The sequence below is a fragment of the Marmota flaviventris genome, chromosome 15 (genome assembly GCF_047511675.1).
Source record: "Marmota flaviventris isolate mMarFla1 chromosome 15, mMarFla1.hap1, whole genome shotgun sequence".
Lineage (NCBI taxonomy): Eukaryota > Metazoa > Chordata > Mammalia > Rodentia > Sciuridae > Marmota > Marmota flaviventris.
Window position 1 is genome coordinate 64589704 of NC_092512.1, and position 22470 is coordinate 64612173.

A 22470-nucleotide genomic window follows, 5' to 3' on the forward strand; every position below is an offset into this window, starting at 1 on the left:
GTTACCAAAACTTATTATATTTCCTCTATGACCTCTGAAGGTATAATACAGATGATTGAGGTATAAACAATTAGGAAACTTGATTTTTGTCAAACAGTTTTGTCAAGTATTCTTCTCAATCTTTTAGCCATTTGATTGGGGGTCTTTTTTCCCTTATTAATCAAATTTTTCCTAAAATTAAGATTGGAATTTTTTTGACATGATATTTTTGAGACAAAAATTATAAGAAATTGATGAAGGAATGTTTTCCCTAACCTGCTGTAGTCTTTGCTAAACATCATGACACAGATATAGTAATTAAAAATGTAACAAGTGCTTACACTGTTGGTGGGAATGTAAATTATTAAAATGAATCAGTAACTCCTGGAGGCTGAAGCAGGGGGATCACAAGTTCAAGAACAGCCTCAGTAAATCAGCAAGGCTCTAAACAACTTAGCAAGACCCTGTCTCAAAAGTGGAAAGATGAGGGAGTGTAGTAAAGTGCCACTGAGTACAATCCCCAGTACAAAAAAAAGAGAGAGAGAGTACGAAGGTTCCTCAAGAATTAAAATAGACTACCTTATGATCTGAGAGTCTCTTTCCTGGGTATATATACAAAGGAAATGAAGTCAGTATGTTGAAGACAATCTTCATTCTGGTGTTTATTGCTGCATTCTTCATAGTAGCCAGGATAATGGAAGCAGCCTAAGTGTCCATCATCTGATGAATGAATAAAGAAAATGTAGTACATATATGTAATGAAATACTATTTAGCCATTAAAAAGCTTGAAATCCTACCATTTGCAACAACATGGATGAAACTAGAGATCACTATGTTAAATGAAGTAAGCCAGACATGATCTTACTGATCTGGAATATGAGAAGTTTGATCTCATAAAAGTTAAGAATAGAATGGTGGTTATCAGAGGTTGGGGAGAGTTAGATAGGAGTAAGAAGTTCTGGTGTGCTACTACCCATTAGGGTAACTATAGATAAATATATTTTAGAAAATTAGAAAGGACTTTGAATGTTCTCCCCATAAAGATATGATAAATGTTTAAGGAGATATATTTAACCTGATTTAAACATTGTACAGTGTAAACATTATCAAAAACACCATATGGTACTCCATAAATTATGTGTCGTTTTTACATTTTATGTATCAGTTAAAGTAATTTAAGTTTTAAAAACTCAAGTAGCTTTAAAGTTCATTGTAATAGAAATTAAAAATAAATAAATAAAAATATGAAAAGTCAGGGCTAGACCTTGCTGGCTTAGCTGCTAAAGTACCAAAGATCCTGAAAAATGATAGCTGAAAATATAGCCAGCTAACCCTAAGACAGATGGCACTAACCTGCCAAGCTACCTAAACTGACAGGATAGATGAATTTCCTTGTCTGGAGAGAACACATGACTTAATGAGACATTACTAACTAGAAAGAAGACTAATTTCAAGGTCTCTTGCTTGTGCTTATGTTCTGTAGTAGTACTTGGAAATCTCCAGACTTAATATGCATTGAGAAGTCATCTTGCTTGTTTGGAGCTTTGTTGTAAGTGGTGAATTAGGTATTTTTAATAGCTGAAATGTGAGTATAAATAAGCCTTTATTGCCCTCTTAACCCTATTCTTATTGTCGAAGCCAACAGGACTTCACACCAGAAATCTGATCTGGTTTTATCAGGCTTCCACCATCCCTTGAATATAACTTAGTTTAATATTTACAACTCTCTTTCACATATTATAAGACTTTGCTGACTAGCTTCAGCTTCTCCTTCTCTAAACTGGCCACCACCCTTGGGAACTTCTTAGATGATCTAAACACTAACTCTTGAGAAGTGGATCACTTTCTGTACTTCTAAACCAAGCTAGCTAACATATCCATATTGTATATCCCCTTATTTTTCACATATACCTATACTATTTATTCATATGTAAGCATGCAATTATATAGATTGCCAACTGCCAACACTTTCCCAAATGTAGATGACATAAGCATTAAAATTTCATCTAAAATTTTTCATTTCCTCCTAAAAGCCTAATTTTCTTCCTTTTTAATATACCTCAATTCATGGTATACTCTTCCATCTCAAGTCACTTAAACCAAAAACAGAGTCGTAAGCACCTTGCCATTTTTAACCTGTCATTTACTGAGTCCTGTGTATTTCTTCATGGTAGATATTAAATTTGATCTTTGCTTCCATTCTTATGGCCACCATCTTAATACATCAAACTTTGTTTCTTATACTCCTCATTGGTCTCCATATTGCTAGTCTTGCCTTTTACAATTCATCCTCCAAACTATCCTGTTTCTGTCCCTCACCTGCTTTTTACCTTTTCAGGATTCTTTGGTACCTTTAGGGCCACCTCTAAAATCAGCTCACATGCCAGCCTGTCCCCACCTTCTAACAGAATTGAGCTTAAAAATCTCAATTTTTCCTCTCCTCAGTTTTCCTAGTAAGTGAGTAGAAGCTTGCTTATCCTGCAGGTCTTCATTCACAGGGCTTTCCTTCTCAGAAATGGTCATGACTCTACTTCTCTAAGCAAATGGAGGTTTTCTTTTTATTCCAATTTTAGACTTGCATATATCCTGCTTTTTCACACCCTTGTGGTAATGCACATATTTACCTGAATAAATACACATATTTACCTATTATCCCCAGTGCCTGGTCCAAATCAAAAACTGGGCAAATGTTTACTGAATGAAAGAACTCCGTTACTAAGGAATTAAACATCTTTGTTGTCTCTGACAGAAAGTAGCAACAGGAAATTCTTAAATACTATAATCCCCAGTCCTTTCTAATCTAATAATTCCATATTCTTCCCCCAACCTCTTTATTCCTCTGCTAAGATTTTTTTAAGGGAGGTGGAGTTTACTGTGGATTTAACCTTGGGCCTTGCACATGCTAAACACACACTCTACCACTAAGCTATCTCTCTGCCCCCATGCTAAAGTTCACCAAGACCACCTCTATTTCTTTTTAATAAGTAGTCACCGGTGGTGTTAATTTTTGTAAAAGGTGGAAGGAGACAGAAACACAAATAATCACAAATTATGTATACTTCCAAAAATAGTCCTAGAAATCCAAAATAATTTCCAGCTAGGTTTTTGAAGGATGTGGAAAGTATGCTTTTTATGTTCAATTTAAACTGACATAAATAAAAATTTCTTTGTCTTGTATTAAAGGTGATACTAATAAAGAAAAGATAAATGTGATAAAAAGAATATTAGATTCTAATTCTGCTTCTGCTATAATGGTATGTGATCTCAGGCATTTCACTTCTTTTTCTGCAGCTCAGTCTTGTCTGTTTAATGAGAGTCATTATAGATCAGTATGTTTAACTGTGGCCCTCTTTCAGTGAAACACGAGAAAACTATATGAAATAAGCAAAAACAAAACAACTGTACATTGGAATTGGGGATACTGTGGAGAATGAGGGGGAAAGGAGGAAGAGCTTCTCTCTCTGCTGGGCTATCCCTCCTCCCTTCCTCATCCCCAAAGGGTAACCCCAGTAAAATTAGTTTGAAGTATGATTTGAAAGCCATTTTAATTGAATGGTGTGTGAGTTTTCTTCCATTGAAGCTAAAGCAAGTAGAATCAGAACATTTTAAAGTCATGGAATTTTAAATGCTTTAAGCTCCCTAGTATTATATTTTCTCTAATCTTCACAGGGCTTTCCAATTTTTACATAATACTTAGGTCTTTTCACAGTATACCTTATTTTTTAGGGCTCACTCTATACGTGATGCGTTGCTAGGTCATTTCTTTAAAGCTTAGTTTTATTTAATCAAGACATTCGACTTGACTAAGGAGCGTTGATCACTTTTCTCTTCTTTACTGTACAGTGTTTGTGGGACATATTTACATTTAGCACTGTACTTTCTTCTTCTGTTGCTCCTATGTGTTATAGCACCCAAACATTCATGATGAGAACTGACATACATTGAGTACTAACTACATTTCAAGCACTATTGTCAGTACTTTACATTAATCCAACAATTCAATGAAGTAGCACCATTAGCATCCTTATTTTATAGGAAAGTGAAGTAGTAGGTCTCAAGCAATGCAAGCTAATAAGAGGTAACACTGGAGTTGAATCTAGAGAATCTGGTTTTAGAGCCCTGCCCTTAGCCATTCTGCTGGTTTTATAGGCATAATTTTATTCCATGACCACAGGTTTTCTTGAAAGAAAAATTAATTTTCAGTATTTGCATACCTAATTTGAATTTTTTTGCAAAATAATGAAAAGCTATGTAAAACACTTAGTATAGTGACTAACCCCTAATAAATACTTTTTAAAATATTGGTTAGTATTAATTTAGGTAAATGGACACCTTTAACTGATTTTATACAGCATTTCAGTTGCATCATGTTTCCTAATTTAAAAACTAAAGAGTAACTTAGAAGATACCTTGCTCTCAAGCGTATGTTCAGATATTTAAATAAAATTGTCCAAGGTAGGGCTAGGGTTGTGGCCCAGTGGTAAAGCGCTTGCCTAACATGTGTGAGGCACTGTGTTCAATTCTCAGCACTGCATATAAATGAATAAATTAAATAAAAATCCATCAGCAACTAAAAAAATGTTTTAATTGTCCAAAATACTTAGATATCATAATTTTTATCTTGCCACCAGGTGGCAGCATGCTGCATAAGGAAATAAGGGAACTTAAAATTTATTTTCCATGTATTTCCCTAAAAACTGGCTAAACCTTAATAAAAACAGTGTTGTGTTTCCCTTGCCCTCTGTTCCCTCTAGTCAGTACTGAAGACCCACTCAACAAGCCATGTGTGGTGTACAGTGAGATCTGCCTCAGCCCTGTCCTACATTATTCCTCTATCAGTTAATGCAGAAAGTTTCTTTTCCCTTTTGTTGTTGTTGTTATTGTTTCTGGTACTGGGTATTGAATCCAGGAGTGTTTAACCACTGAGAAACATCCCCCGTCCCTTTATTTTTTATTTTGAGAAAGGGTCTCACTAAGTTCCTGAGGCTGGCCTCAAACTTGCTATATCTTCTGCTGAGATTACAGACATGTGCCATTGCACCTGGCTTTTTCCTCTGTCTTTAACTGAGAGTTGAGCCATTGTGCCTAGATTCTCCCAACTAACTGTAATAGTAACAGAACTACATTCTCCTTATCCTTCTATAGGTTCCTTAATACCTAATAAAGTTCTGAACATGGGGTAACAACTTAATAGGTTCCCTTCAGTAAATGTCATCGAGACCTAAGACATACATTAGTATATATATTAGCTGATTGTGTATTTGGATTATAGCACATATAGAGGTTTTTGTGGTTATATTTATTTAGGTTTGTACTATTAAAATCCCTGAAAATTTTCCTTAAGTTTAGGTATTATCGGTACCATTCAGATAACTGTGTCCAAGAGTCGAATGGTGAGTGTCTGAGGTGGAAAGCAAGAGAATTAATGACTAATGAAGAAAATGATGGTAAAGGACTGACCATGGCAATTAATCAAAGTGTGGTGAAGGGGAAGACCTGGTAGTAAAATAAATAGAGAGGCTTCAGATCCTGGAATGGCACACTCAGTGCCTGGGAAGCAAGATAATCACTAACCTTAGTTGGCTGCAAGAAAATCTGTTTATACTTCATAATTGTGGTGCTGCCTAGACATTGCTTGTTTCATGGTGCTAATAATGAAGTCATTTAACATCAGTTTCTGGGCAGATTTTTTTTTTTTTTTTTGCTATACTGAAACCTATAAGTTTTGCCTATTGCTTTCTCCCTAGTAACATCTTTAAAAAGTTGCCCCCCCAAGAGATATGTACATAAGGAAAAAGAAACCAACATTTTATGGAAACCCACTGTGCCCTGTAGATATGTCCTTGCTAAAGAAAATTGAGTTTAATAAAGGTCTTTTAAGTACCCATTTCATTTTGGGAATTATGCTAGAGATTCAAAGATACATTATGTTTAATATCTATAGATAAAGTAATTCTAAGGGAACAGCCCAGCCATTCAAATTAAATTAATTCTGTGAAGAATGTTAGTAGTGCCCTAAAATATTTTACCAAGCAATACTTAAAATGTATTATATTATATCCATAAAGAATACAGTGATCTGCATGGATTACAAACATCTATACCTGGAAAAATATGGAGATTGATACTGAATAGAGTAAAATGATCATTTTTAATACCAGGTAGATGTTTTATCATTATATAGATGTATATTTCGCACCCTTATTGAAATGTTTTACACTTAAATGGGTAGATTTTATCTGTGATAACCAAGGCAGTCATCTTAAAAGCTTTGTTTTATCTGTAATAAGCCTTAATAGTATTTGGTTACTGCTCATTGTATTTGGAAACTCAGCAATTTCAGTCCACCACCACACATTTTAAAAACAAATGTACTAATATCTACATTTGTCATGTTGAGTTTCACATACTAAGGACTCATTAAAATTAGTCATTAATCAGTTAATAATATACATTAAATGTTAACTTCTTGTCATGAAGTATATAAAACAATCTATTTGTATGGTATTTTCTGTGATATACCTAGAGAGGTAGAAAATATATTAGTGTCTTTAATTGTAATCAAAAAGTTGTATGACAGAATAAATGTAGCATCCAAACACTATTCCATTGATAACAGATATTGTTGTGAAAAAAAATAACCATTTGTTATAATTCAGTTAAAAGAAATTAATACATCTTAAGCCTGTGTGGTACAATTTTGCTTTTAAAAGTGTTTAATAAAGTATTAAATGCTATTTAGGCAATAAAATTATTAATGATTTAGAATATTTTACATAGCATAGATTTCTTTCTTTAATGTTTTTAAAAAATATTTTGTCTTAGTTGTAGTTGGACACAATACCTTTATTTTATTTTTATGTGGTGCTGAGAATTGAACTCAGAACCCTGCACGCGCTAGGTGAGCCCTCTACCATTGAGCCACAACCCTAGCCCCTAGCATAGCTTTCTTAAGCCAGTATTTTAAGTGATTAATCAACAGATTGGCAAAAGGCAGTTTATTTACATAAATTGGCACACCTCAAAATGACTTTTGTAATATTAAATTGCTTGTTTATTTGACATTATAACTCATTTTAGGGGACCTTGTAGTTCTGCCTAGTGATACAGTGAAATGTACATATGTGGATACTCCCTAAGGAATCCCAACTCTGTGAATTTATGTATCTGTTGACTTCAGTGTTTAGTTAGCCCAGTTTCTAACAGCAGCACAGTCATTGACGTGTTATTGAATATAAAGTTAAATTTTTCCTTATTTATAGAGAGAACTTCAGTTTTGAAGAATGTGAATCAATTCATAGTTGGCTGAAAGCCAGTTTCTCCTTCACCTTAACTGCAGCACACACATGAAAATCGTACCGCGTCCTAAGTGCCTTGTGAATCTGCAGTGATTAATTCTTCTCATTATTTTCCTGCAAATTCTCATGACCCTCTGTGATGATTCGATCTGCCACATAGAGTTTATGCATATTCATATCTCTGTGCTCCTGCCACAGTCTTTCGAGTCTCCTTTACTGACTGGTGTGTGCTTGGTGCAGTAATTGAGCTGCAGTAGATTGATTACTCTGGGGAGCTGTAAGGCCTTTAAAGGTGAAAACACATCAGTCCTGTTAATTAGGAAACAAAAGCTCTGATCCCAAGTTCAGCAGTCAAATGTTTCCAGTGTACAAAAGATGAAATGTAGGATTTATTCCCCTCCATGAACTTTGTTTACTTTTTAAAATTTGAATTAGGTTCATATCAGTGGTACAAGAGAATGACTTTCTTTTATGAATGTTCATGTAATGCTAATTGAAGAAGACCTTATTTATAATGTTGATTAGTACTCTTATTTGTCGTCTCTCAGATCTTATACTTTAGAATCTGTCAGAGTTTATATACATATTTATATTCTGTAACATTGGTAATATTTGGATAAAATACCTTAATTTTTACATAAATATGGAATGCTTATGAATTAATTTTAATATTGTGGACTTCATTTGGTCTGCAGTATTTTAACTAATTTTCAGCTTAATACAGTAAGTACAGTTATTCAACATGGTATAGGATTTCAGCTGCCTTATGTGTCTTTATCATAAGTATCCTGATCCTTTCCCTCTTAAAACTATATAGTAAGTAATATATGGCCACAAGGGCCCTGTGTGGAACAGTGTCCTCCAAAAGTAAGCTAGTTTCAACATGGAGGATCATGCAGGTTATCTGCATAATTGACATACGTTGTTCTCACATGCACTCTTTGCAAATTATGATATTCTCACCACCACTTGTGGTCATAATTTTTTCTTTTGAGATATAATTTGTATGCCATAAAATTAACACTTTGAAAGTGTGGGTTTTTAAGATACCATCTCACTCCAGTTAGATTGGCAGCCATTATGAAGTCAAACAACAACAAGTGCTGGCGAGGATGTGGGGAAAAGGGTACACTTGTACATTGCTGGTGGGACTGCAAATTGGTGCAGCCAATTTGGAAAGCAGTATGGAGATTTCTTGGAAAGCTGGGAATGGAGCCACCATTTGACCCAGCTATTCCCCTTCTCGGTCTATTCCCTAAAGACCTAAAAAGAGCATGCTACAGGGACACTGCTACATCGATGTTCATAGCAGCACAATTCACAATAGCTAGACTGTGGAACCAACCTAGATGCCCTTCAATGGATGAATGGATAAAAAAAATGTGGCATTTATACACTATGGAGTATTACTCTGCATTAAAAAATGACAAAATCATAGAATTTACAGGGAAATGGATGGCATTAGAGCAGATTATGCTAAGTGAAGCTAGCCAATCCCTAAAAAACAAATGTCAAATGTCTTCTTTGATATAAGGAGAGTAGCTAAGAACAGAGTAGGGTCGAAGAGCATGAGAAGAAGATTAACATTAAACAGGGATGAGAGGTGGGAGGGAAAGGGAGAGAGAAGGGAAAATGCATGGAAATGGAAGGAGACCCTCAGAGTTATACAAAAGTGCATACAAGAGGAAGTGAGGGGAAGGGGAAAAATAATACAAGGGGGACAAACGAATGTCAGTAAAGGGGGCAGAGAGAGAAGAGGGGAGGGGAGGGGAGGGGAGGGGAGGGGAGGGGGGATAGTAGAGGATAGGAAAGACAGCAGAATACAACAGACACTAGTATGGCAATATGTAAATCAATGGATGTGTAACTGATGTGATTCTGCAATCTGTATATGGGGTAAAAATGGGAGCTCATAACCCACTTGAATCAAATTGTGAAATATGATATATCAAGAACTATGTAATGTTTTGAACAGCCAACAATAAAAAATTAAAAAAAAAAAAATAAAGATGAATGTTATAAAGTAAAAAAAAAAAAAAAAGAAAGTGTGGGTTTTAGTTTACTCCCAAAATTATGCTATCATTACCACAATCTAATTCTAGAACATTTTCATCACCAAAAAAAAAAACCACATACTCATTACCAGTCACTCCCCACTTCCTAGCCCCTAGTAACCAATACTCTACTTTCAGACTGTGTAGATTTGCCTATTTTGGAAGTTTCACATAAATAGAGTTGTATTATATGTGGCATTTTGTATCTGCCTTCTTTCATGTAGCATGTTTTCAACATTCATCCACCTTGTAACATGAGTCAGTACTTCGATCCCTTTTATGGCCAGTAATGTTCCATTATATCAGTAGCCTGCATTTTTGTTTTTATTCATTGATGGGTGCAAATTTTCCTACACCCTTGCTTTGCTCTTTATTTTAGGAGGCCAGCTTTCAGTCTTCACCATTTAGTATATTAGCTGTGGTTTTTCTTGGGTGCTGTTTATTGGATGGAGGAAGTTCCTTTCTATTCCTAATTTGTTGAATTTTTTATCATGAAGGTTGTTGGTTTTTTTCAAATGCTGTTTCTGCATCTATTGAGATGATCATGTGATTATTTTTGTGTCCTTTATTCTGTTAATAGGATGGATTACATCAGTTAATTTTCATAAATCTAATTCTGTGATATTGTCTAGAGCTTTTATATAATGTTATTTTACTTTTGTGATTTTAATAATATGACACAATTTCTTTATATTTCAGGCATTTATTAATACAGCAAAAGAAATTTATGAAAAAATCCAAGAAGGCGTCTTTGACATTAATAACGAGGTACATGCGTATAAATATCACTGGTTAATATTAATTTAGAATTTTTTGACTTTTACTTAGTATTTTGATTCATGGTTTTATATTTGTTTTAATTCCTAAAATGATAACCCTAACTGAATACCTGATATATATAGTACAATAGTTAAATGTTTATGTTCTAGTAGAGCATCACTTTATCTATGTAAATGGATTAAGGTAAGTGGCCCTATCCACTTACTGCAAGCAATGCAAAATAATATAAATCCCCCAAAGAGCAAAGAAAATCCACTTTTATCCACATGTCCATATGGTGTCATCTGCTTTGGGAAATAATATTCTGGTGTGTGAATGCATGTACTATGTTCCTAATGCAAGATGCTGTCTCTCTTTTCTGTTATAAAAGAAGAAAATTATTTTCAATTTGGAAATTACAGTATAGCAGAGTACGTTTTCAGAAGACTAAATTGATATATATAAGTGGCAATTACCAGGGTTTTTTTTTTAATTATTTTTAAATTTTGAGCCCATTTTGATCAGTGTGATTAGGATGAAATGTAAAGCTTTGAAGCATGTAATTCAGAATGTTCACTAATTATCATTTTTACTTAGATCCACACTCTGTGCTTTTTCTTACTTATTTTTAAGTATTCATGTGAATAGGGCATGTTATTTGATTATGTAAATATTTGTGCCTATGTGAAGACTTCTAGCTTCCAAAAGGAAAAGCCCAGTTCTTCCCCAATTTGTAACTAGAAAAGCATTGTTAGGAAGCTATTGCATATGGGTCTCTTGGTCTGTACATGGATGATACACTCTATTATTTGCCTCAGTAGCCTCTGCTAAATGCAACAGCAATTTGCCTGAGGTTTCCAAAAAGTACTTGCTTTCTCATTTCTTTTTATTTGGAATAATAGAGTTTCTAAATCTTATCTTCTAGACCTGTATGGCAGTACTTCTTGAGTTAATTTAAAGGTGACACCATTCACAGACTAATGCCCTATAAATTGAACAGTAATTGGGCCTCTATTTAAAAGGGCACGTTCATTGTTTCTGTCTGATTTCATATAGTAGCTGACTGCTTTACTGTGCCTTATGCAGCTTTGATTGTAATGTGCTGTCAGAAGCCAACAGGCCGTGCTATTTATTTGGCCTAATGCCAAGTCTGACTCCTTGATTCCTCAAGAAGTTGCTACCAGCCCAGAGGGGGCAAAACCAATGAGCCATAGGGCATGCTTTTTATTAAAGAGGAGTCAAAAGAGCGAAAAGAAACCACATCAGCTGCTGTCAATACTGAGCTAGTGCCAGAAACCCCAAGGCTACTACTGTTGCAGAACAACTGCCAAGCACTATAAATCTGAGATTTACTGTGACGTAAAGTTTCCTTAAGAGCTTAATTTCTGAAGCTACTGTATTACTTTTCTCAAAGTGTTGTATTTTTAGGTAAAATCCACTTGAGGGAGTGAGGGTTAAGACATAAGTGTGAGTTTGATGAATGAAAGAACTACTCTGTGTGTGGGTTCTTGGCAACCTGCCATGTCTTTGGGGATCATAGAAATTATTGATGACACAGAACACTCATATGCCCTTAGCCTGTACAGCTGATTCAACATGGAACAGAAATGCTGTCTAGAGAAAAGATTTTACGTCGTGTTAGAACAGCAGGGGCTTTGGATATTTTTGTTCTTTAAAGATTCCTTGCAATAATTATTTTAAACAATTTCTCCATTATGAGAATTATCTGAAAAGCAGCATTATCTGATTTCTGTTAACCCAGTACCTAGTATGATAAAGAATTATTTTCAGAAATATTTTCCCAGTGCTATCTTTTAAAAAAATGGAACATCTCCTGAGAGATACTATTTTGATTGTTGCTAAAATCTGCTTTTTCAAAGTTGTTTGGTAAATGGTATCATTAAGACTTAAATGAGTTTTTTTAAAAATCTAATTAAACTCTACTGTCGGATCGGATCTTCTTATACATTTATTATTCTGTTCTCTTTTATTTCAGGCAAATGGCATTAAAATTGGCCCTCAGCATGCTGCTACTAACGCAACACACGCAGGCAATCAGGGAGGACAGCAGGCTGGGGGAGGCTGCTGTTGAGTCTGTTTTTACTGTCTAGCTGCCCAAATGGGGCTACTCACTTACTCTTTTCACCCTCTCTCCTCCTGCTCAGCTGAGACATGAAACTATTTGAAATGGCTTTATGTCACAGAAGACTTTAATCCTTCAAATTCTTGTATAACTTTGAATAAATGGTTCATGTTCACTTAAAAAGACAGATTTTGGAGATTGTATTCATATCTATTTGCATTTGATTTCTAGGTCAATTGATGTGATTATTTTTGTTAAATGTTGTCTTGTGCCCTTAACTACAAACTGAATTGTATTAAACACTACAAAGTCATCTTGAGTATTTTAAATTGGTTTGTGTAGTTAGGTTTCCCAACACCTGTGGTTACCTAATGTTTAATATTATAGAACTGTCCTCAGAAAGTTTGTCAATTTTCAAGACTGTAAGGAAAAACAGAAGGACTCTTTTAATTCTGTATTTATCATTTACTTTCTGTATATATAGTTTAATAACTTGCTTGGGTGTAATTTGCCAAGCTTGAATTCTTTAATGCATTTGCATAAATTCTATACTGTTTAGAGCTTAAAGCTACAGAAGCATTGTTAGGAATTGCTTGGACACTGAATTTTAAACTTTTTGACATTGTTAACAAGCATGTTCATCTTTTCTTGTCACTAGTCCAAGAAAAATATGCTTAATGTATATTACTAAAGGCTATGTATGTGTTAATCTGTTTTAATGCCAAAAGTTTGCTATTTGTCCACAATTTCTTTAAGATCTCTTCAGAAAAGGATTTGTTTGCCTTAATGAATACTGTTGGGTAAAAACACAATATAATGAGTGGAAAGGACAGAAGCACGAAATCCCTACATCTAAGTGACTCCAAGAAGAATGAGTATCCACATTTAGATGGCACATTATGAGAACTTTAATCTTTCCTTAAACACAATAATGTTTTCTTTTTCTTTTATTCACATGATTTCTAAGTATATTTTTCACACAGGACAGTTTTTCAACCTTGATGTACAGTGACTGTGTAAAATTTTTCTTTCAGTGGCAACCTGTAATCTTTAAACTATGGTAAGCATCTTGTCTGTTTTGAAGGGGATATGACAATAAATCTACCAGATGGAAAATCCTGTTAAAAGTAGAAAAGCTTTAGTAATTTACTCTGTGGTAGTTTTATCCTTTTTTTCTTTTTCTCCCTTGGTCTATAATGAAATTGTTATAGCAGTGCAAAATAAAATCCTATGTATAAAAGTGTTCCTTTATTTTTATTATGACCACATCTTTTTTTAGTGTATTTTTTTGGTCCATTTACAATTTGTACATGTATTTAACCATGTTTTTGAAAAAGGTCAGAATGTTTAACACCGTATTTTAAAATTTTACTGAAATATAATACTCTCCCTCTGTTGAAATCTTTGTTGATGATGTAAACTAGTACTTTATTCAATTAGCAAGAAAGAACATTTATGCCTGTACGAAGGCACAAAGAAGTTGTAAGTGTGAAAGTCACAACCATTTCCAATTCACTCACTGACTTCCACTTTCTGCAGGTCTTTCCTGAAGATCAGCAACACTGTGTCAAAGCTTTGGCATTGCTCTTGTGGGAAATCACCAACACTGTCATAGTTTTGTTTTATCACACTTCTTGGAGGGCAGAGAGGAGGGTGAGATGAAATCTAGTTTCATGAGTATTTTTGTTATGAAATTTTTTTTTTTCCCTCAACGTGGTCATAACAAAGTCACTGATCTCACTAATCACTCTTTAGTGATATATAGAAAAGGCTAAGAAGAGGCCATGTTCTCCTTTTTATCAAGAAAACAATGATTCTTTAGAAATTTTAAAACTCATGTTAACTTTTCCAGGAGTTTAATGCTGTTTTTTTGTTTGTTTTGTTTTTACTCTCTCCCTCTTTTCTAATTCAAGTGTAATAAGAGAAATTAATTGTTAAAACAAACAACAACAAAACAGCACATGTGTTTTAATGCCTTAACAAAAGATGGAGCCCCTCAAATACAACTCCTGTCACAGCAACCATATGTGCCCTGGTCTGGGACAGTGGGGACAACTGGTGAACTGCTTCTATGTAGCTCATTACTGCCTTCTCTACAGAGCGCATCTACTACCGAGGATATGTGTTATGAATCCTTTGTTAATTGACAAAGCAATGTTACTGTCATTATTTTCATTCCTTCCTCATTTCATTATCCCAGCCACAAGTAATGTAATATTGTTGTCTGTGATTGAATTTTTCATACTATAATTGATTCTTTAATTGATCAGTGATCTATTTTATAGCATCTGTGGACATATAGCTAGAAAATCAGTCACAGAAAAATTATATATAACTTTTAATGTCATACTATGTAACATTTCAAAATTATAGTCTTCATAAAGACATTGTTATCCTTTGTCTTCTAAATTTAAGCTGAATTGAGAGCCATTTTTTGAACATGTCATATAATTTGATAAATAATTTAAGCAATACCCGGGAACTGAACTGGATCTTTCATACTTAGTTTGTTTTTAAGAATATTCTAAAATAGGCTGTTAATGCATGCCTGTAATTCCAGCTACTCAGCAGGCTGAGACAGGAGGATCATGAGTTCAGGACCAGTCTGAGCAATTTAGAAATTTATCTTAAAATAAAAAATAAAAGGGGCTAGAAATGTAGCTTAATGGTAGAGTGCTTGCCTAGCATACTTGAGGCCCTAGGTTCAATCCCCAGTACCACAAATAAAATAGCCTGTTAACAGGAAAACATTTCCTATTTGCTAATGATCAAAGGGCAAGGAGATAAATGGTATCAAAATGTGTCTGATAACTCAGGAAAAAAATGATTTATGTCTGGCTTTGGAACTCAGTAAATAGTTACTCCCTAATAATGAAGCTGTCTCAATTTCCTTCTGAGGTTGACTGTGGAATTCAACTATATGAATGAATATATATATATATATATATATATATATATATATATATAATCCCTATTTCACAACAAAGAATTGGCTACACTGATAAAGTACTGACTGCCTGTGTTTCTTAGAACTTGGTTTTCAAATTAAAATAGAGCCAGGCGAAGTGGCACACCCCTGTAATCCCAACATCTCAGGAGGCTGAAGCAGGAGAATTTCTAATTCAAAGCCTCAGCAACAGCGAGGCACTGTCTCTAAATAAAACTCAGTGAGACCCTGTCTCTAAATAAAAAATAGGGCTGGGGATGTGGCTCACTGGTTGAGTGCCCAGAGTTCAATCCCCTGTGTCCCCTACCAAAAAAAAATTAAAATAGAGCCCACCCTATAGTAGATCTTCTCATATGCCATTGATTCAAATCAAATAGGAAACTTTAAAGTGCCAGTGTATGTATGAGTACTAATGAGGCTTATTTGTTTATTCTTAGAGTGCTGAGGAGCAAACCAAGTGTCTTGAGTATACTAAATGTGCATTGTCCCTGAGCTACATCCCTAGCCCTGAGTCCATTTGTTTTACAAAAGCATAAGGTTTGCTCTTAGATATTGAAGGACAAATGATCAAAAATATGATAGGAAAATGGAAAAAAAAATGTGCAGACAATACACAAAAGAGAAAATATCCCTAAAATGTATTTTAAAAATTCACAAAAAAAACCTAAAACATGAGCTCATGGATGTAAATTTTCTTCGGTATACTAACCTTTGTACTCTATATGTATCCCATAGCATTATGTTCTAAATGTTAGATATACCCAATATAATTGTTTTTTAGAAATTCAAACATAAGAAAAAATGCAAATTTAAACTGAGATGTCATTCCTCACCTGTGAGACAGGATGTAAAAGTGACATTGCTACATTCTGTTGGTGAGGCACCCTTGTGTTGGTGGAAGTGCAAATTGAAACTACCCTTCTGAAAGGGAATTTGGCAGTATTTAATGAAATTACTTGTATACTGGCTGCTGACCCAGCAATCCTACTTCTAGAGCTCTACCCTGATGACACAACACAGAAAGCTCACATGAACAAGGACACTCTTGGCAACATTAGTAGTAATTGTAAAATATCAATTTGAAAATTGCCCAAATGTCTACACATAGGAGAGTGATTGGATGAACAAGGTACCCTCACACAATAGAATTGTGCAGAGCTGGAGGAAAAAAAGTTTGAGGATGTTGGGCATGATGGTACATGCCTATAATCCCAGTGGCTTGGGAGGCTGAAGCAGGAGGATTGTGAGTTCAAAGCCAGCCTCAGCAACTTAGGTGCTAAGCAACTCGGTGAGACCCTATCTCTAAAATTTTATTAAAAGGGGCTGTGGCTGTGGCTCAGTGGTCAAAGTGCCCCTGAATTCAATCCCCAGTACGGGTCAGGTGCAGGGAGCAAGGGGAGGGAAGCTTAAGGAAGAAGATCTCTATGAATTGATGTCTTAATTTCCAGGATATATTGTTTAAGTGAGAAAAGCCAAGTGCAAAAGCATTTACAGTTTATAATAAGGCAGTTTAAGCAAATAAACACGTATTTACTCGTCTGTGCAAAAGAAACAGAATAAGCCAGAAGCTAGCTAGCAAAAGAGGGATGGATATGGTGGAAAGCATTGGGAATGGGGTGGTTGGGATAAGGGGAGATTGACACTAAACTATAACCATGTTTCACATGCCCCAAATGAAATTAAAATCAGGAACTCAAAATGAAATTCAAAGTAATTCATGAATCTAATTACAAATACAGAATATTAATTACCACACTGTAGAGAAGAAAGCCAACATGTAACTCTGGAAAATGGTGTAGCCACTGTATGATATAAGCCTAAATACAAAATGAACTATACACAAATAATTATACTCCAGTAAGGTGTTATGAATTGGTAATTCTAAAACTGCCTTAAGTGTATACCAAGATTGAGCAAAAAAGTTAGGGATACAATATGGATGAAAGCATATGTTATGGAGAATTGAATTTCTTATTGCAAATAAGAAATGTTTGAACCAGGCGTGGTGGTACACACTTGTAATCCCAGTGACTGGGGAGTCTGAGGCAGGAGGATCACAAGTTTGAAGCTAGCCTTAACAACTTAGTGAGACCCTGTCTCAAAAAATTAAAAGGGCTGGTGGTAAAGTTCAGTGGGTTCAATCCTCAGTACTAGTAAAAAAGAGTTGGGAAAGAATTCCTGTGATGTCAGATTGGAACTGGAGATACTAGAAGTTTAAGGAGTTTATTGTATGTGCAAATACATAAATTTAAAAATATGCGTATACATACATGTTTTTCCCAGCTTTGTCTATAGAGAGGGTCTATAAGCAAAGACATCCTAGTAGCAATGAGCACACCTACTGCTCAGATACCGATTTCGAATTAGAGTCTCTAATGAATAGAACTCTGGCTTCTTGGAGAAGTGGTGATTCCTGGGCTGGGCCAGGGAAATTAGAAAATGAGTTTGGAACATCTTGTGATGCCAAGGAAAAGTAAGGAAGGTTTTGCAAAATGATTGGAGAGAGAAGAGATAAAGGGCACTCTGAGTCTTCTTGTGGCTTCTTATGAGCAACTCTGAAACAATTTAAACTCACGGTAGCAATGGACTGTAAACCATGGCAGGAAACAAATACCCATGAGTTTATATTGATCCATATGATGAGAAGGTAAATGAAGGGGATCAAGCTGCTTTTCCTTACATTAGAACACCAATTAGTAGTGCATTCCTGTAATCCCAGTGGCTCAGGAGGCTGAGGCAGGAGGATCCCAAGTTCCAAGCCAGCCTCAGCAACTTAGCCAAGACCCTGTCTCAAAATATAAATAAATCAAAAGGGCTGGGGATGTGGCTCAGAATAAGTTATTCACCCCTGAGTTGAATCTCCAATTACCAAAAGGAATGCTAATTAGTAAAGATAGATGACATGATGTAAACCAAATCACCAAGCAACACTATCCTGAAAGGCAGGAATCAGCGCTAAAATTAGTAATCATGACAAGAAACAATATGTGCACAGTCTCGGAATATTTTCACTCCAGGTGAGGTGGGATAGGATAAATAAGGATAGGTAGAAAGCAGACCAATAGAGAAAGGGGAAAAAAACTAAACCAAAGAAGCTCCAGGAACACTCACCTTTGCTCCTCATACTTCTTTTCCTCTAGACGTAACTTCCTAAATTCTTTAAAATCCCATGACTCTTAGGGCATTGTGAATCTAGATGATTAATGCCTACTTACATTGCTAACAAAACATTTTTTTCAGACTAAATAAAGCCAAGATAAAATGGAGACTTGTAATACAAGTCTTGGTTGTATTGCAAACATATCAACTAGATGATGTTCACCTAGAGATCCTGAAAGAACCAGACCACTGTGACCCACCGTATGCACCATGATTAAGAAAACAGCTCACCAGACTGATTCACTTCCCACATACTTCCCATGTTCATTATTTACAAAGTTTCCTTTAAAAAAGCCAAAGACCCCAAAAGTGCATCTCACTCTCTAGCACACACTCCTCCTGCCTTTGAATGCGTGCTCCACTGTATTGGTTGCTGTCCTGAGTAAATCTCCTTTGCTTTGCTAAATAAATCTGTTTGTGCTTCTCTTGACATATCTTGAAATTCCTTTCAGCAGCATAAGTCAAGAACCTGAGATGAGGTTCCCTGCTCCCTTCTGGGGGACCTCCGCAGGCCCTATCAGGTGACAAAGGTACTGTTTCAAAAGGAAAAATGCTAACGTGGTGTAAAAACTGGCAGACCATCTTCATCAAGAGATCAGTAACACGTGAGGGCAGCAAGTACCTCCCGATGGTTTGCCCAGGAAGAGCACGATTCTGTGATATTGCCTGCAATGAACCCAGTCATGAGGTGACCTCAGGCAAACCCAATTGAGCAACATTGAACAAAGTAGCCAGTGCTCTTCGTACATATCAAGGTAGAAAAGAAATGTGGAACTGTCACAGGAGGAGATAAGGAGACATATGATAACTAAGTGCAATGTAGGATCTTCCCATGGGAACTTTGAACTGATCAATAAAATTCAATTTTGCCCAAAGGAAAAAGGAATTGTGCAGTTATTTCTGTATGTAAATTAGTACAAACTTAATATTTAAATCTTTTTCAATGAAAATTCTTTCCCTGTACTCCTTTTGTGCCTTTAAAAAAAAATTTCCAACAGCTTCAAACTTCTACTATAGTGATCTGTGTGCACTGCATTGATTCTATAAAAGGAAAACATTCATTTTAAATCCCAGCACCTAATGCTTTCACATAGTAGGTAGATTTTGTTGTTGTTGTTTTTAATTGTCTATGGACCTCTATTTTATGTATTTATACGTGGTGCCTCACACATGTCGGGCAAGCGCTCTACCACTGAGCTACAAATTCAGCCCCACATAGTAGGTTTTGTCTCTGTTGAATTTAATTATTTTTAGTATGAATTAGCATCTTGAATTCTTTGGAGACCAACCTTTCACATCTCTCCAATTCTGTAGTTTTTCATCCAGATGAGCAGGAAACCTGTGGTAAACATAGAAGCAGCCTTGGGCATTTGACAACAAAGGAGAGAAAAGTAGAGGAACCCAAAGCGCACAGATCAGCCGCTTCCCATGCAAATTAGAATTCATCCTTTATTGTCCAGTAGGGACCCCTCCACCCCCGCCAAAGATGTTATAGGAAGAGGTATCCTGGGACTGGGGATGTAGCTTGGTGGTAGTCCTTACTTAGCATGGCCCTGGGTTTAATCCTCAGGACTAAAAAAAAGAAAAAAGAAAGAAAAGTTTGATTCCGTAAGGAATTTTTTTTTTAAAATACCTTTCTCTCCAGCTCAATGCTAATTAGAAAGCTAAACAAATGAACATGAGCAAGCAGCAGTTAACTATGGAGGACAACTTGGCCATGGAGTTGACCTTCCAGGTGTCACAGTCTCCCCACCCCACCTCACCCCAACTTGGAGCAGCCAGTGCAGATCCATCATCACAGGGCCACCTGTGTCATGCTGGTTCATAGGTCCTACTGAACCAACCCGGTCTCAAGCTCCCTTAAGCAGACAGACAGACCATTCCATTAGGTACTCATGCTGCCGGTCCCCGTAAAAGAAAAACTTGGTGGGAAATCTTTGAAACCAGTGAACCAGGTGCTGCATGCCTACATTTGCAGCTATATAGAAGGCTGAGGCAGGCAGATCACAAATTCAAGACCAGCATGGGCAACTTGGCAAGACCCTGCCTCAAAACAAAAAATAAAAAGGATTTGGAAAGTACTCAGAGGTAGAGCAGCCCTGGGTACAATCCCCCGTATCAAAATGGGAAAAAAGGAAAGAAAGAGAAAAGGTAGAAAGAAAGGAAAATTTTCAAGTAAAAAATTCTTCAAGTAGGGCTGGGGTTGTGGCTCAGTGGCAGAGTGCTTGCCTAGCATGTGTGAGGCTCTGGGTTTGATTCTCAACACCGCATATCAATAAATAAAGATTCATTGACAACTAAAATAATTTTTTTTAATTCTTCAACTAGATCCTAGTTGGGGTCGGTGGGGTTTCTTGGAGACTATGACACCTGGAAGGCCAACTCCTATGGCCAAGTTATTCTACCTGGATCCCCAATTTGAAGAACAAATAAATACTGAGCACCTCAAATAAGAAAAGATTTTAGAAATGCCTAAGAGTGCCAGCACAAGAAACTCGACAACTATTTTTATTCATAAATTCAAAACATTAAAGTCAGAATTTCTATTCAAAACAAGATGATGGAATATATATATTTAAAAAACAAGGGTTGGAGATATAGCTTAGTGGTAAAAGAAGTAGGTTTCAAAATATGTATATTTTTAAATTCTCACTAACAAATGAGTAATGGACTTGAATTGTCACGTCACAAAAAGGGAAATCCAAATCGCCAATACATGAATCAGGTGTTCAACCTCAATAGTAATCAGGGAAATGTACATTCAATGACACAGCATCTGCGGGTTGGCAAAAAAGTAAAAGTGTGACAATATCAAGTGGAGGAATGTTGGCAAGGTTGTGAAGCAACAGAAATCCTCACCCACTACTAGAAGAACAAATAGTTGTAACCACTAGTTAGTAATTCCCGGCCTTGGGACATGCTCTAGAGAAACTTGTTCACACACGCATCAGGATACTGCTACCAGAATATTCACTGTCATATGTATCATAATGTGTTTCCATATGGGATGACACACAGCAATGAAATGAACTGCCCCACTCAGCAATATGGAGGAATTCTGCAAACAGTGAAAAGATAACATGGAAAAGAAGACAGACAATATCATTTCATTAACCCTAAATAAGGAAATGATTATCACAGAAGTCAGGAGACTGGTTACCCCTAGCAGGTAGGCATTTTGTTTTGGAAGGGCATACAGAAGGCTTCTCTGGTACTAGCAATGGTGTTTCTTGACCTGAATAGGGGTTACATGGATTTTTGCTTTATATTGCTTTAAATTATGCCTATGTGTTTTATGAACATTTTTCTTTTTTTGTACTGGGGATTGAACCCAGGGACACCTTACCACTGAGCCACATGTCAGCCCCTTTTTAAATTATTTGTTTGAGACAGGGTCTCACTAAGTTGCTGAGACCAGCCTTGAACTTGTAATTTTTCTGCCTCAACTTCTCAAGTCACTGGGAACGTGAGCATGCACAACCACCCCAGCTAAGATTTTATCTCCATTTGACAAAAATACTGACTTGTGAGTTGCCCCCAAACTGAAAGACAGGGAAGTTGGTCTCATCCCCCTTTTTTTGAATTGAATTGTGTTCACCACCTCCTGCCAAAATCTATGTTGAAATCCTACTTCTTTTTTTTTTTTTTCTTCTGAGTACCTCAGAATTTGACCATAGAAATAGAAATAGGACTGGGAGTGGTGATGCACACCTATAATCCTAGTGGCTCAGGAGGCTGAGACGGGAGGATTGTGAGTTCAAAGGTAGCCTCAGCAAAAGCAAGGCACTAAGCAACTCAGTGAGACCCTGTCTCTAAATAAGATACAAAATAGGGCTGGGGATGTGGCTCAGTTCAATCCCCAGTACAAAGAAAGAAAGAAAGAGAAAGAGAGAGAGAGGGAGGGAGGGAGGGAGGGAAAGAAGGAAGGAAGGAAAAGAAAAAGAAATGGGATCACTAAAGATACTGTTAAGAGGAGGTCATACAGAATGAAGTAGGTAAGTCCCAGACCAAAGTGACTGATGTCCTTATAAGAAGATAATTAAGTGAAAACACAGAGACACAGGAGACGCCACATGAGACCAAGGCCAGGCTAATGTTCCCCATCTACAAGACAAGGAGTACTGAAGATCACTGACCACGAGGAGAAGCTAGAATGAGACAAGAAATGGTTTTCCTTAAGGTTTCAGAGG

At 36.1% G+C, this 22470-nt stretch overlaps 1 protein-coding gene across 1 annotated transcript in view; it reads left to right on the forward strand.

Moving 5' to 3' along the window:
- Rab2a (RAB2A, member RAS oncogene family) overlaps window positions 1-13414 on the forward strand; it is an 86911-nt gene extending 73497 nt beyond the window's left edge. Inside the window, exons 7-8 of the mRNA XM_027932824.3 lie at window positions 10032-10100; window positions 12088-13414. Of these exons, the coding sequence (XP_027788625.1) occupies window positions 10032-10100; window positions 12088-12183 (165 nt within the window). The 3' untranslated portion in view covers window positions 12184-13414. The remainder of the gene's footprint in view (window positions 1-10031; window positions 10101-12087) is intronic.
- Window positions 13415-22470: the final 9056 nt, after the last annotated feature.